At 47.1% G+C, this 14,204-nt stretch overlaps 1 protein-coding gene across 2 annotated transcripts in view; it reads right to left on the reverse strand.

Moving 5' to 3' along the window:
- Positions 1-207: 207 nt before the first annotated feature.
- The window catches only part of PLXND1 (plexin D1), a 131,905-nt gene continuing 117,908 nt past the window's right edge, over positions 208-14,204 (reverse strand). Inside the window, exons 34-37 of one of the 2 annotated variants that reach the window (XR_010589033.1) lie at positions 11,460-11,600; positions 4,403-4,477; positions 2,273-2,869; positions 208-466 (exon numbers count right to left, since the gene is read on the reverse strand). Coding sequence is in view for 1 of the 2 variants with exons in the window: in XM_024105001.3 (XP_023960769.2) it covers positions 2,753-2,869; positions 4,403-4,477; positions 11,460-11,600 (333 nt within the window). In the remaining variant the exon portion in view is untranslated. Of the gene's footprint in view, positions 2,870-4,402; positions 4,478-11,459; positions 11,601-14,204 lie in introns of both variants that reach the window. The other variant, XM_024105001.3, reaches the window with a different exon arrangement.

The following is a 14,204-nucleotide window of genomic DNA, read 5'->3' on the forward strand; positions in this document are numbered from 1 at the left end:
CTGTTGGCCAAAAACTTTCCCACACGTTTGATCACCATGTTTTATTACAAAGATAAGTTTTCAAAGATTCCACCAACTAGCAGGTAAGAGAACCACACCGACAAATACATGACGAAGTTAAAAATATATTACAAAGGCTCAGGGTTCAAGGCGATACAGCCAACCCTCAAGCTCTGTTGCTTCCAAAGGGTTGAAGCAAAGAGCATGTTTCCTTTATTTTTATTTTTTTTTTTGCTTTGGAAAAAAGATTAAATAAGCATAGGCCATAAGGCTTGCTCGCCAACCACAGCACCTGGAGCAGCTCCATAGCCTCACACTAATTAGCCTGTTACCCTCCCAGTGTTTCAACACAGGGATCACCATCTCATGGGAACGTCCCCTTGCACCCCTTCGTCACACCCTCGCCGTATGCTCTGACACGTCTCACCTTCAGCTTCCCCACATCGGCCCTGTGTGTATCCGGCAGCTGTTCACAGTTTTTAAAGAAGAAAAATTAAGTTTTTTTAAAAATCTCTTTCAAAATAAAATGTAGCCCAGCTACATTTGTAACATTTCTAGGCTGAAGCCACTTTTTCAGCAACTACAGTTAGACTTCCACAGTGTATGTACTTTTCTGCAGTTCTGGTTAAGCCTTTCTTTCCCCTCTCCCCTCCCCCCACCCCAGTAATGTGTGTAATTTTTAAAATATATATAATATAAAATCAGCTGTGATGCTCCAAATCCCCATCGAACTAGTCTATACTCAAGGCATTTCTGAAACATTTGTGACAGAGGCCCTGGCAATGATCCATCCAGGGGATTTTTTTGGTTGAACCAAAGTAGCTCACTGCCGGGTTGATCCTTAGCCAAGTGCTCAGATGGCAGCCATGTGCATTATGGAGATTCCCCTTTAAACCCTGCCTTGGGTGAGGTAGTAGCTTTTTTTGTATTTTTGGTAGTATGAAAGTTTGGTGCCAAACTGGATTTGGAGTTCATGGGCAGTTTGGCTTTTCTTGCATTCACGTGCTGGCATCTGGTATGTGCAGCTAGCGAAGGCTCCATCTCTAAAAGGGAGCCATGGAATTGTGTTGTGGTCCAGCACCGGTGGGCAACAACGAAGCAAGAGTGCTTGTATTCCAAGGCGCTGCCCTTCTGCAAGCAGCATAAAGGAATCTGGGAGAGCGAAGTTAGGGTGACATTTTTCTCTGTTATACCAGTGTAACTCCAGAGGCGATGTAGCAAAGTTGCTCCAAGTCACAGCAGTTACTCCAGCTTTACAGGCATGTAACTCCATTGACTTGGAGTGACTTAAATGGAGTTACTCTCCATTTACACTGGCTTAACTGTGGGCAGACTTTGTCCTGCAATAGCCTAAAATAGTTGGCGTCATTCCAGCTTGCAGGGATTGCTAGCTAGGCTAATTCTGTTAAAGGCGTTTGGAGTCACACTACATTTTCTTTGCTGCTGTTTGGGCTGATACAGCAATAACCTTCTATTCATTTTAAGTCAGCATGCCAGACACAGCAAGCCCAGAAGCTGTTTTAGGAACAGACCCATAATCCTGGCCTTGATTTAGTTTATTTCCATCACAACGTCCTACATTTTCACCAGTCCCATGAGTATAACTCACAGCTGTTGAGCACCGTGTGAGCGCCAAAAGATGTTCAGAGGGACTACCTGACATTGGGAGCACAGCTTTGGCCAATTCTGCACTGTTCCACCAGTGTAGATACTAAATAACAAGTTAAACTCACTGGCATTACTCCAGATTTACACTGAGAAGAATTCAACTGTGGGTTGTGCATGCTGGAAGACAGGGACGATGGTATAAAGGGAAGAAAACTTTTCCCTTTGACCCCTAACGTATCTTTTCCTTTTACTTCTAGGTAAAATTATTCCTGTGACCAGCTGGATGAAAAGTGGCTATTTAGGGGAGATTTGTCAACTCCAGTTCAGTGTGTGCACAAACATCTGGGAAACTTGGGGAAGTGGGAACAGCTGCCCCGATTTGTTCCTCTCTGACATTGTCAAATGGACAATACAATCCTTCCAGCTAGATAATTACCATTTGCGTTAGGGGTAAAGTGCTTTCGCATGTCTTGACTACTTTGGAAGCAATCTCACTGTCTAGTCCATGAGTTCCCCACCTGGCACAAGTTGCAGATGGAGTGGTTATGTTTACACATACAGTACAAAAATAAAAGGCACAAAAAACATCTAATGCAGCAGATAGTGTACAGTAAACAGGTTCCCTGGTATTTAAAACATACAGAAGTAAGCGGGGTATAGTTACGGGAGTTCTGCTGCTGCTCCAATAGCCTTTGAAATCTCCATTCATCACTCCCTGAGGCTTCCCCGCTGCTTTGCATCCACCATTATCGCTTGCCTAGCCTGGGCTCTAGTCTGCGAGGAGTCTCTCGGGAAGCAGGAATGCAGGGAGATGATGGCTGCTCACACGCAGGTTAAAGGAAAATAGAAAGTGGCACGTCTCTAGTTCTGGCTTGAAAGAGCAAATAAATTATGGGCACCACGCAGTGCAGATCAACAAAAGGGACTTGAAGCTATTTGAAACGTTGTTTGGTGGCTTCTCATCCCTTGCTGGCTCATCTCACCAATGGCCATGCCCACCAACAATGTAGTGACACAGTAACCGTAAGAGACCCAATCAAATATATATCTACATGTATATATTTTGTTTAAAGGCATGTTCCCTAGTGGACAGTGCACTACAGAGAAGGTCACTTCCAGGAGCAGGTTCGGTCCAGAGCACCCCCTAGGCCTCACTGCAACACTCGTAAATATTGTCCTCCATGAGCGCGATCACTTGCTCAAACTTGTGCTGCAGCTGCGTGCGTCTCGTGGTGGGGTTGGAGTCCAGGGCATTCACTATCTGTAGGAGCAAGAGCAGTGAAGTGATTAAATGCAACATGCGCCAGCCTTGCCCTCTCTGTGTTCCAAACAGGTGGTGTGGAGAAAGGATGAACTATCTGGGCCTGATGAGGTGTGGAGGAGGGGGCTATTTGCCCTGTTACTGGATTTTTTTCAGCATCCCCCCCTCCCTCCCCGGCCTTTTGTTAAGCATTTTTGGAGCCACAGATTGCTGACTGATCCAGGCTACATTTCACTTTCAGCCATTCTTGCCAAACAGCACTCAGATCAGATGAGAATAGGTTACTGGTCTTCCAAGCAGCCAAGGGATCAGGGAGAGAGAGAGAGAGAGAGAGAGAGAGAGAGTGCGTGTGCAGGCTGCCACCTCAGGGCTGGGCCAGCTCACTGTAAAACAAATAGGACTGCAGTAGGACTGCTCTTTAAAGGGGGGCTCACCCGGGCCTCCTTTTCCACACCCACAGATTTGTGGGGACAATTAACTGTGGGTGGAAGTGAAGGCACATAGACATCTGGCTATCTGATTTGTGGGCACAACAAGGAGCCACCTACATGCTCTCATTTGCATCCACAAACACTTGCAAGAGCAAACTTCAGGCCAGAAGAAGGGAGATGACTTGTAAATTGAGACCTGTTCTGAATTCGCTGGTGATCTGACAAAAGGGCTGAAAATGCACCTAGGTTTTAAAAAATCAGTAACTGACTTTACAGAAAGGAGAGAGAGAGGGTTGAGTGGAGACAAAGAGAGAGAGAGAGAGAGATACCAGACAGATATGGACATCCTAGATCCTCAGCTAAGGCCATTCCATCAGTAACAAAGAACAGTCTCTTCCTTGTTCAGACTCTTTTCGGTGGGACTGAGGACTGATAAATCACAAAAGGACATCAGAGAGACAAGGTAAGGAAGGTAATATCTTTTATTGGACTAAGTTCTGTTGGTGAAAGAGACAAGCTTTTGAGATTACACAGAGCTCTTCTTCAGGTCTGGGATTGTTGTAATCCAGTGGCTCTATTCGGTCCATGATTTTTTAGAATCTAGCAAAGTTATGAATCTAAGTTTAAAGCATAATTCTGTTAGACATGAAAAATCATGGACTGAATAGAGACACTGGATTTATAGCTTATTAAAACAATGTATAACCTACTAACAGCCCCCCTCCTAGCTACCTCTCCCACCCCTCCCGTTTCTTTCCCCCCAACGTCTGGAGGGGTGTTAATGCGCCACTTCACCTTGAATAATTCCTTGAAATATGTGTTTACTTATGTTGAGCAATCTGTTCCACCTTACATTTAGCTGTGACACTCTGAGTACCTTTCCCAGACCTGAAGAAAAGCTCTGTGAAGCTTGAAAGCTCGTCTCTCTCACCAACAGAAGTTGGTCCAATAAAAGATATTACCTCACCCATCCTGTCTCTCTAATATCCTGAGACTGACATGGCTACACCAATGCTGCATATAAAAGGACATCAGATATTTCCCCACAGTTACCTGGAATGCTGAGTACTGACTTCACCTCCAGACAAATGAAGCTGCTTACCTGAGTGCGGTATCTTTTGGCATATTTGTATATTTCAGCCATGGCCACGTTGGTGTTAAACTCATTCCGATATTTCTTCATAAAAGATAAAACAAACAGGGGAGGAATATTAATCCAAATGCAGGAATCCAGTTCGTTCAACAAAAAGCAACTGGAGTAATAAAAGGCTTAGATCTGATGTGCTGTGAGGCCTGGTCCACACTAACCCCCCACTTCGAACTAAGGTACGCAAATTCAGCTACGTTAATAACGTAGCTGAATTCGAAGTACCTTAGTCCGAACTTACCGCGGGTCCAGATGCAGTAGGCAGGCTCCCCCGTCGATGCCGCGTACTCCTCTCGCTGAGCTGGAGTACCAGTGTCGACGGCGAGCACTTCCGGGATCGATCCCAGAAGATCGATCGCTTACATCCAGAAGGAAGTAAGTATAGACGTACCCTAAGTTAACACTGGATCAAAATGCTTGGACTCTTGTTCCCATCTACATTATTCAAGATATATGTTATACTTGTTTAGTGACTTCAGAGGCAAAGGCCAAAATTTATTCCTGGCACAAACAGGGCCCACCTCCATAGATTACAGTGGGAGTGGCATTTGTTTATGCCAGGGATGAATTTGGCACCATTTTAATAATACTATATAGCACCAGGGTGTATGGGGTTGTCAGGGAGGCGTAGTACCTCTGATGGGGGAGCAGTCATACTCCTAGGAGTAGCTCATCCACTTTGGTCCCCACTTGACACCCAGCTCTCACCTGTGGCTCCAAGTAGCTGTCAGCATGCGACAGCGGCCACACCCCGGAGACCATCTCGACTGGCGGGCTAAACCAGGTGAGGGTAGCCGATGAGTATGAGACTCTCGGTGAGTTAGGGCCTGTCTACCCATTGTGTGTGAAGACTGGATCTGGCTGACTGAGGCAACCTGGTTCAATGGTCAGGAAGGCGGTGACAGCAAGCGTTGTGGAACACTTAAGAGCACGACAAGAGCACGACAAGACACGTAGGCGTCCTGGTCATCCACTGCGCCCTGCCCTATCTCCAGCCATCTCGACTTCTGTCCTGCCACTGGATACAGATAGGAACTGGGAAGAGAGAGTGAGGCTGACATTGCGCAACTCTCCCTCACTTTAATCCAATTCACGCGCAAGTCTCGACATCATATTATATCATATTACATCATATCAAGTCCTGTGGCAATGGGCGAGCGACGAAGCAGCAGGTGTGGATACACTGGGAGCTGTAGCCGCGGACCTGCACATTGGCGGCTCAGGCATAATGGTCGTTCCTCACTGACCGAAGCAGCAGTGGAGCTCGGCATCTTCTTGAGCGACTGAGCAGCCCTATTCAGGATTGCACTGCTCACCTCCGTAGAACGAGGAGGGGGCTAGAAAAGGTGCCCTAAACATTGCCTGCTTCACCTTATCCTGGCCAGCATACCGCGGCTGGCGGGGATCCCATAAAAGCGGTCGAACGAAAACAAAAACAAAACTTAGAGTGACACGGATCACTATTGGCACATGGAATGTGCGCACGTTACTGGACAACATCACGGCAGACAGACCGGAGAGAAGAACAGCACTCGTCGCTAGAGAGCTCGCACGCTACAACATTGACATTGCAGCCCTTAGCGAAACTCGCCTTGCTAATGAAGGACAGCTATCTGAGTCAGGCGGTGGCTATACATTCTTCTGGAGTGGCCGCAACAGTGATGAGCGTCGCGAATCTGGAGTTGGCTTCGCCATCAAGAATCATCTTGTTCGGAAACTTGCCAGTTCCCCCGAGGGTATGAATGACCGGCTCATGACAATGCAGCTTCTGCTTCAAAAAGGGAAACAAGCTACTTTGATCAGAGCATATGCTCCTACAATGACCAACCCAGAGGATGTGAAGGATAAATTCTACGAAGAACTAGATACTCTGCTATCGTCAGTGCATCACACAGGCAAGCTGATTCTGCTTGGCGATTTTAACGCAAGAGTCGGATGCGATGTCGCAGCCTGGGATGGAGTCATCGGGAAAAATGGAGTGGGAAAGTGTAACAGCAATGGCCTGTTACTGCTGAAAACTTGTGCAGCATATGACCTTCTGATCAGCAATACGGTCTTCCGCCTCCTACCCGTAACAGGACTTCGTGGATGCATCCCCATTCCAAGCACTGGCATTTGATCGATTATGTCATCATCAGGAGAAGGGACAGACAAGATGTCGGGGTTACAAAAGCTATGTGTGGCACTGACTGTTGGACGGATCATAGGCTCATAGTATCCAAAATGAAGCTCCGTATCATGCCGAAGAGACGACTACAAGGCTGTAAGGCTCTCAAAAGGATCAACGTGTCGAAGCTGAAGAACAGCCGCATCACTGAAAATCTAGCGGAAGACCTAGAGAATGAGCTTGCTGATCTTCGTATTGAGGATGATGCTGAGAAAGACTGGGAGTGATTCCGCAACACTGTCCATACAGCTGCATCGAAGGTATTGGGGCCCTCCCAATGCAGGTGGCAAGACTGGTTTGATGAAATGATGCAGAAATCCAGGCCTTACTTGCTAAGAAGCACCGCCTGCATCGTGTATATCAAAATGATCCATCCTCAGCGGCAAAGAAGACCGCCTTTATCGACGCTCGCAGAACAGTACAGAACCGACTGCGCAAAATGCGGGACTTGTGGCTGAGCGCCAAAGCAGATGAAATACAGGCATATGCGGACAGGAACGACTATAAGCAGTTTTATGAAGCCCTTAACACACTCTATGGTCCACAGTCTTCTGGGAGCTTTCCCCTCCTGAGCTCTGATGGTACTGTGCTCCTTACAGAGAAGTCGCAGATTCTCCAGAGATGGGCTGAACACTTTGAAGCAATTCTCCATCACCCCTCAGTCATCAATGATGAGGCCATTGACAAGATGCCCCAGGTTGCAGTCAATGACTCCATGGATGCTTCACCAGAAGAGGACAAAGTGAAGAAAGCTATCAATCAGCTGTCAAGTGGCAAAGCCCCAGGGTCAGATGCCTTACCAGCAGAGGTGTACAAAGTTGGTGGACCGGTGCTGCTACGGAAACTCACTGAGCTGTTTCAGTCCTTCTTGAAGCAGGGAACCATTCCACAAGAATTTAGAGTCGCATCCATCTTGCACCTCTATAAGAGGAAGGGCAATTGCCAGGTATGCGACAATCACCGTGGAATCTCGCTGCTTTCTACAGTGGGGAAAGTTCTTGCACGGGTTCTGTTGAACCGATTGATCACTCACCTGGAGAAGGGCTTACTGCCAGAATCACAGTGTGGCTTCCGCAAGGGCCATGGGACTATTGACATGATCTTCGCTGTGCATCAGCTACAGGAGAAATGTTAAGAGCAGAATTGTGAACTCTGCACAACTTTTGTGGACCTCACGAAAGCATTTGACTCTGTCAGTCGCTAGGGCCTGTGGAGGATCATGTCGAAATTTGGCTGTCCAGACAGATTTATACGACTGGTACGTCAATTTCATCACGGTATGATGGCTCGTGTCCTGGATGACAGTGAAATATCTGAGGCCTTCCCAGTCACCAACGGCGTCAAGCAAGGGTGTGTTTTACCACCCACTTTGTTCAGCATGATATTCTCTGCCACTTTGACTGATGCCTTTCAACACTGCACTGAAGGAGTAGGCCTGAAGTATAGAACTGACGGGAAACTATTCAATCTGAGGCGACTGCGTGCCATCGCCACGGTGAAGGAAACTGTACTTCGAGACTTTCTCTTTGCCAATGATTGTGCTCTGAATGCTAGTACAGAGCCAGAAATGCAAGCCAGTATGGACAAGTTTTCAACTGCATGCAACAACTTCGATCTCACCATTAACATCAAGAAGACTGAGGTTCTGCACCAGCCAGTTCCGCACGCTCCGTACTCAGAACCGTCCATCACTGTAAATGGACAGACTTCAGACAGTGGACCACTTCACGTACCTGGGCAGTACCCTTTCCCGAACAGTGTCAATCGATGATGAAGTAAACTGCAGAATTTCTAAAGCCAGTTCTGCATTTGGCCGATTGTGCTCCAATGTTTGGGAACGTCGAGGGATCAGCTTACCAATGAAGCTGAAGGTCTACCGAGCAGTGGTGCTTCCAACTCTGCTGTACGCCTACGAGATGTAGACTGTCTATCGGAGTCATAAATTAAAAGAGATATCCTATGTCCTAGAACTGGAAGGGACCTTGAAAGGTCATCAAGTCCAGCCCCCTGCCTTCACTAGGCAGGACCAAGTACTGATTTTGCCCCAGATCCCTCAGTGGCCCCCTCAAGGATTGAACTCACAACCCTGGGTTTAGCAGGCCAATGCTCAAACCACTGAGCTATCTCTCCCCCAAAGGGATGCATGAAGGCTCAATCACTTCCACATTTCCTGTCTGCGAAAGCTTCTAAAAATCAGATGGCAGGACATAGTGCCCGATACTGATGTCCTTACTAGAGCCAGTCTGCCGTCAGTTCACACATTGCTGATGAGAGCCCAGACCATGTGGGCCGGACTTGTTGTGAGAAATGTCAGATGAACGTATTCCTAAACAGCTCTTCTACGTAGAACTCACTCAGGGAAAGCGCTCCCATGGAGGACAAAAGAAGCGGTTCAAGGACACGCTGAAGACCTCTTTGAAGTCCTTCGAGATCAACACCACCACGTGGGAAACCTTCGCACTGAACCATTCAGCATGGCACAGCCTCATTCACACAGGCAGTAATACCTCTGAGGCGAGGCGTATTGCTGAGGCTGAAAAAAAGTGTAAGCTGCGCAAGTCCAGAGCTGCTCGTACATCATCGACAGTGCCATTACATGTCTGCCCGACGTGTGACAGGACGTTCCACACCCGAATCGGACTGATCAGTCATCTTCGGACGCATAGAGCACGGTCATCGAAAGAATGAGTTGTTGAGGTCTTCATCGATAACGATGGACGAACATCATCAATATAGCACCATTCATCTGTAGATCACTGCGATGGGGTGTATAACCCAGCCTGGCGTGTATATCCCAATTAATCCACCTGGTTGCATGTGAAGGGTGGGCCAGGACTCATAAAAGCTGAAGCCCAGCTGGGGAGTCGAGGGCAGAAGGGGTCTGCAGAGAGTGAAGGAAGAACGCTGTAGTCACTCTTTTGGTGGCAGAGAGCAGAGGAACGGCATATAGCAGTTGGCTGTAGCAATTCTGATGGTGTTGAGTGTCCCTGCTGGATAGCTGAGCCCGGAGGTAAAGGGGAAGAACTGGCTCCACCAGGGAGAGGCCAAACCCAAGAGCAGGTGGTGATCCTGAAGCAGCTTAGCAGAGATAAAACTTGTGGCCATGGAGGCCTGGGGAGTTTAATGCTACAGAGAGCTCTGATGCGAGGGTTGTAGTGAATCGGGAACACAGCCAAGAGCAGGAACCAGATCCCCAGGGAGCGAGCCCTGGGAGGCACTGGCACTATTAGAGCCTGCAAAGGGGCTGGGGAGAAAGCTTGGGGGAAAAAAAGGCTATAGTAGGAAGAGGTCCAGGGAGGCAGCAGCAAGGAGGCTGGTGGAGCAGACTTTGGTTATAGGGCTATAGGGTCCCTGGACTGGGTTTCCCTACCAGCCACTGGGCAGGTGGTATGAGGCCCCTGAGAAGGGGCGAAGGATGACTGAAAACCCTGAGTGAAGGGCTGTAGAGATGATGCGACGCATATTCAAGGACCAAAGACCAGATGAAAGGTTTAGACTCTGGTTGGACTTCTTGTTATCCTGGAAAGGGTGGAACTTAATGGTGACCTGGCCAGAGGGCTGAATTGTGAGATGAGACAGATCACAGTGAGAGCTGAGTATCTGTTGGCAGAAGCGCTAGGGAGGAAAAAGCCGCTATGCCTGTCCAGCCACGAGAGGGCATGCCAGCCGCGTGTCAACCCTTCCACAATCTCCAAGCACATCACAGAGGTGGGTCAGAAAGAGCTGGTTGGGAAACTTCTGACAAAATATCTTTCATTGGAATTTGCAGATTCATTAACTGAAATGCTTTTGTGAAGAGGGTTCTATTTTGATGAAGTGCCGATGGAACCCAGGCAGAAAACCTGACTGTCAGGCAGGTTTTGAAACATGCCTGGTTTCCTAGCTCACCTGCCCAGTTTCCTAATAGCTCATCAGACAGATTGCCTCAGAACTGGGGACCTCAGGGCTTCTAGACTCTTTGGGAAGCTGGCTCCCTCGGCTTCCAACTCCCAAGAGCAGGGTGCTTGGGTAGCCAGCTGGCCTCGGAGCCATGGGAGACTTGGCTCCCAGCACCCTGGCAGCCTGCCAGGCAGAGTTTTGTTTAAAAAAATCTAAATGGAATGTTTTAGTTTTCCAAATCAATTTTTTTTAATTTGTTGCATGGAGAACATCAAAATTTTGTTTTCATTCCAAATCCTCTGCAAACTGGAATTACTGTTTTCAGGCCAGCTCTATTATCCTCATTTTATAGAGGGGGAAAACTGAAGCACTTAGCAGTGGAATCACAAACAAAGACACTGCAGACCTGGCACAGAACCCAAGTTTGTTCACTCCCAGTGCAGGGAAGCGCTGGTCCACCCTGATGTGCTAGACAGGGCCTTAGCTTCAGAGTCAACTGCCTTTTGGTTCATTAGAATTCTTCTGTCTTCACAGCAGCACATCACTCATTCCTACCATGCTCCTCTTTAGGGCAAATAAACAGGGCCAATGCCTGACAATTTGAAGGTTGCAGCCAGAGAAAGTGGAGTTAGTGGATCTGGCTGTGTTTATATAGAGCAAGGAGAAATGATTTGTCCTTTTCTGTTCCTCCTTCAGCATTAGCATGTATGATGCTTAACAGCAGTGCCCTGTGCTGCACTACCCAATGTCCTGTATTGCAGACAGCTGATCCCTGCCTGCTGTTCCCATAGGTTACCTACCAACCTTGTAACCATTACGGCAGCCAGAAAAGGCATGCTCAGCAGCTTGGAGAACAACAACACAGTCCCACAACAGATTCTGTAGGGCTGCTCCTACTCCAGTGGACACCAGTGGGTGTATGAGTGGACCCTCTTTAAAGCTACTGTGGCTTTGCGGATTTCTTACCCGTGACTCCTCTGCGAGATGGGCATTCATTTCCTGCTCACTGAGAGGCGGCATGTCATGGATCTGTTTGTAATAGCGCTGCACTATTTTCCTATACTCTGGAATCTCCTTGGCATACAGTAGTTTATTGGTAGGTGAGTCCTAGAGAGAGAGAGAGAGAGACAGATGGATACTTCATTGGCTCCAAGGCTCATGGCTTATTCCCTGGTCATCCAGGCTTCACATGGGAAGGCTAATACAAAGTTTTTAAAACAAGAACTTCAACTGTGTTAAGGAAAAAGCTAAACTTTTGGGTCCTGGTTTTAACCAGTAAGATGCACAAAATGTGTGCACTATGGCATGACTAATGTGCACAGACAACTGCTAAGATTGCATGTAAATCAGGGTACTGGGTACATACATGATGAGGTGTTGCCCAAATTTACACATCCATTTTGGGCACGCAGACTGTTTAAAAATCAAGTTCTTTATGTCACGTTGGTGGGAGGGACTGAGCTTTGCAGGTTGACATATTGGCCTTTGGATTCTTTTTCAATAGAGGTTTGATTTATTTTTAGTTGTCTAAAACAATGTGTCCAGCTCACATTGTGTCTGATGGAGTGCATGTAAATTAATAAAGGGAAAATACCAAATTCACTTTGTTTTGTCCAAGTGGGACATTAATCATCTCATTCTCCCTGCCCAGCTATCAGGGATGGTATAGCCCCACCAGCATCCACTCAGGCAAAAGTCCGAGCAAACTGGTGGGATCAAACTGATCCTCCAGGTAGTGCCATTCCTTTCAATAGTGTTACCCTGGGAATGACCTAGGCCTATTACCTTTACACTGTGCCCTGAAGGTCAACAGACTGTCTGTTGGGACAAGGAAGGGAGCAAGTTCTAGACTGAATGACGCTGTACTGAGACTAGCCTGTCCCAACCCCCAGACACACAAGTTCAGGGACTGTTAGCAAGAGCACACTAGCTGACCCCAAATGTTGCAGCTACACAGGGAGGGGATGGGTCCTTCAGCTAGAAAACCAGGTAAGGCCTTCAAGGTTGATATCAGCACTTGAAATGCACCATGCCATAACCAGGAAGCCAGGGAAGCCTTTAGGGCACAGTTGCAATATGCAGTCTGGCTAGCACTGGTAAGGGTATGTCTACACTTTTTCTGGAGGTGTAATTTCCAGCTTGAGGAGACATACCTGTGCTAGCTCTGGTGTCGCATAATGGCAGTGTAGCTGCAGTGGTGGGAGGGGCTACCCACCCCGCATACATCCCTAGCATCTCCCATGGGATAACGCTTGGGGCAGCTGGTCCTTTCCACCACTTATGCTGCTGTGGTAGCACTTCTATTTTTAGGGTACTAGCTAGTGCAGGCATGTTTCCTTGAGGTGGCACTTATACTACCAACTCAAAGTGGAGACATACCCTTACTCAATGGGCACCAGCATTCAGCATCAGCTGTAGGGTCTGTGGGGTTTCAACCCCACAGACTGCATTTGTGCAATGCCTTGCATATTTATATAGCCTGTTTATAACATTTCCTTTACAAAGCTCAGAGGGAACCAAACTTCCTCTTAGTTATTTCTCAGTTTCTGTATGCATATGTATTATAAATTGCATGTTGGCACAGGGACTGCATGTTACAGTTTATTACATACATGGAATACAGATATATGTGATCTGATTCTAATCTCATACCAATTTAAACTGGGAGTAGCTCCACTGAAGGCAGCGCAATTACATCAGTGTAAGGCTGGTGACATACTGTATATACAGGCCACTTTACTTTTATGCGGGAGATTTATTCTTCCCACATTACTCAACGATTCCTTTCTTATGCTATTGTGTTTCTGAAAACATTTCCATCTGCTGTCTGACCCCAGCTGACCCCCCTCTTCTCTAATCGACAGTTTGACAAGGACAAATTATAGGTGTTTCGTAACAGACTTAAAAATGTTCAAAACCCAAACAAACAAAAATCAAGCACTCATTAGATCTTCCTCCAGTATTAAATCTCTCCCAGTAAAGACTTCCTGATGCTTTTAATTTAGGTGGAATGCTCTGCTCCGACACCCAGCCCCCACAGGGTGTGCTCTGCGTCACATGCTGCACCATGAGGACATGATTTACAGCACTCATGCATAAAACTTATTTATGTCAGGAAGTTTCAGATGTCAACACCAAACTCAGCGGAGCCAAAGGGAGGACAATAAAACACACACAACCTCTCTTCCTTCTAGCTGCTTGAGCTATGGAGTTTGAGGATGATGTGAGTTACATGGGGGTAAAACGGATAGCAGTGAGAGGAGACCCAGGCCCATTTACAGTCCATTCCTTGAGTCCTTACTTCTATGATTTCAATTAAACTGTTTGTGGGATAAAGAGCTGCAGGATTAGGCCCATAAAGACCAATAACTGTTCTGAAATACTAACAATTATCTGTGGTAAAGTGCAGAGGGTAGCCTCAGCAACATCAAATCCCAAGAGGAAGCTAGATGCTTGGGCCTGATTCTGATCTCCCTCAAATCAAGAGTAACTCCACTGAAGTCAATGGTGTTACAGCAAGGTAAAATCACTGACTGAGTAGAATCAGATGCCTAGATACTAGGGTGATGGGCATATTCAAAATAGTTAGGGTAGAACTAAACTGATGAATCCTATGTGAATTGACGGTGCCTAGATCCACCACCTGATCTTCGCAAAGTCTCTGAAGGCAAAAATACTCACTCTTGCTTAGCCACATGCAGTTGTAGAGTT

The sequence above is a fragment of the Chrysemys picta genome, chromosome 7 (assembly GCF_011386835.1).
Source record: "Chrysemys picta bellii isolate R12L10 chromosome 7, ASM1138683v2, whole genome shotgun sequence".
In the NCBI taxonomy this organism is placed as follows: Eukaryota; Metazoa; Chordata; order Testudines; family Emydidae; genus Chrysemys; species Chrysemys picta.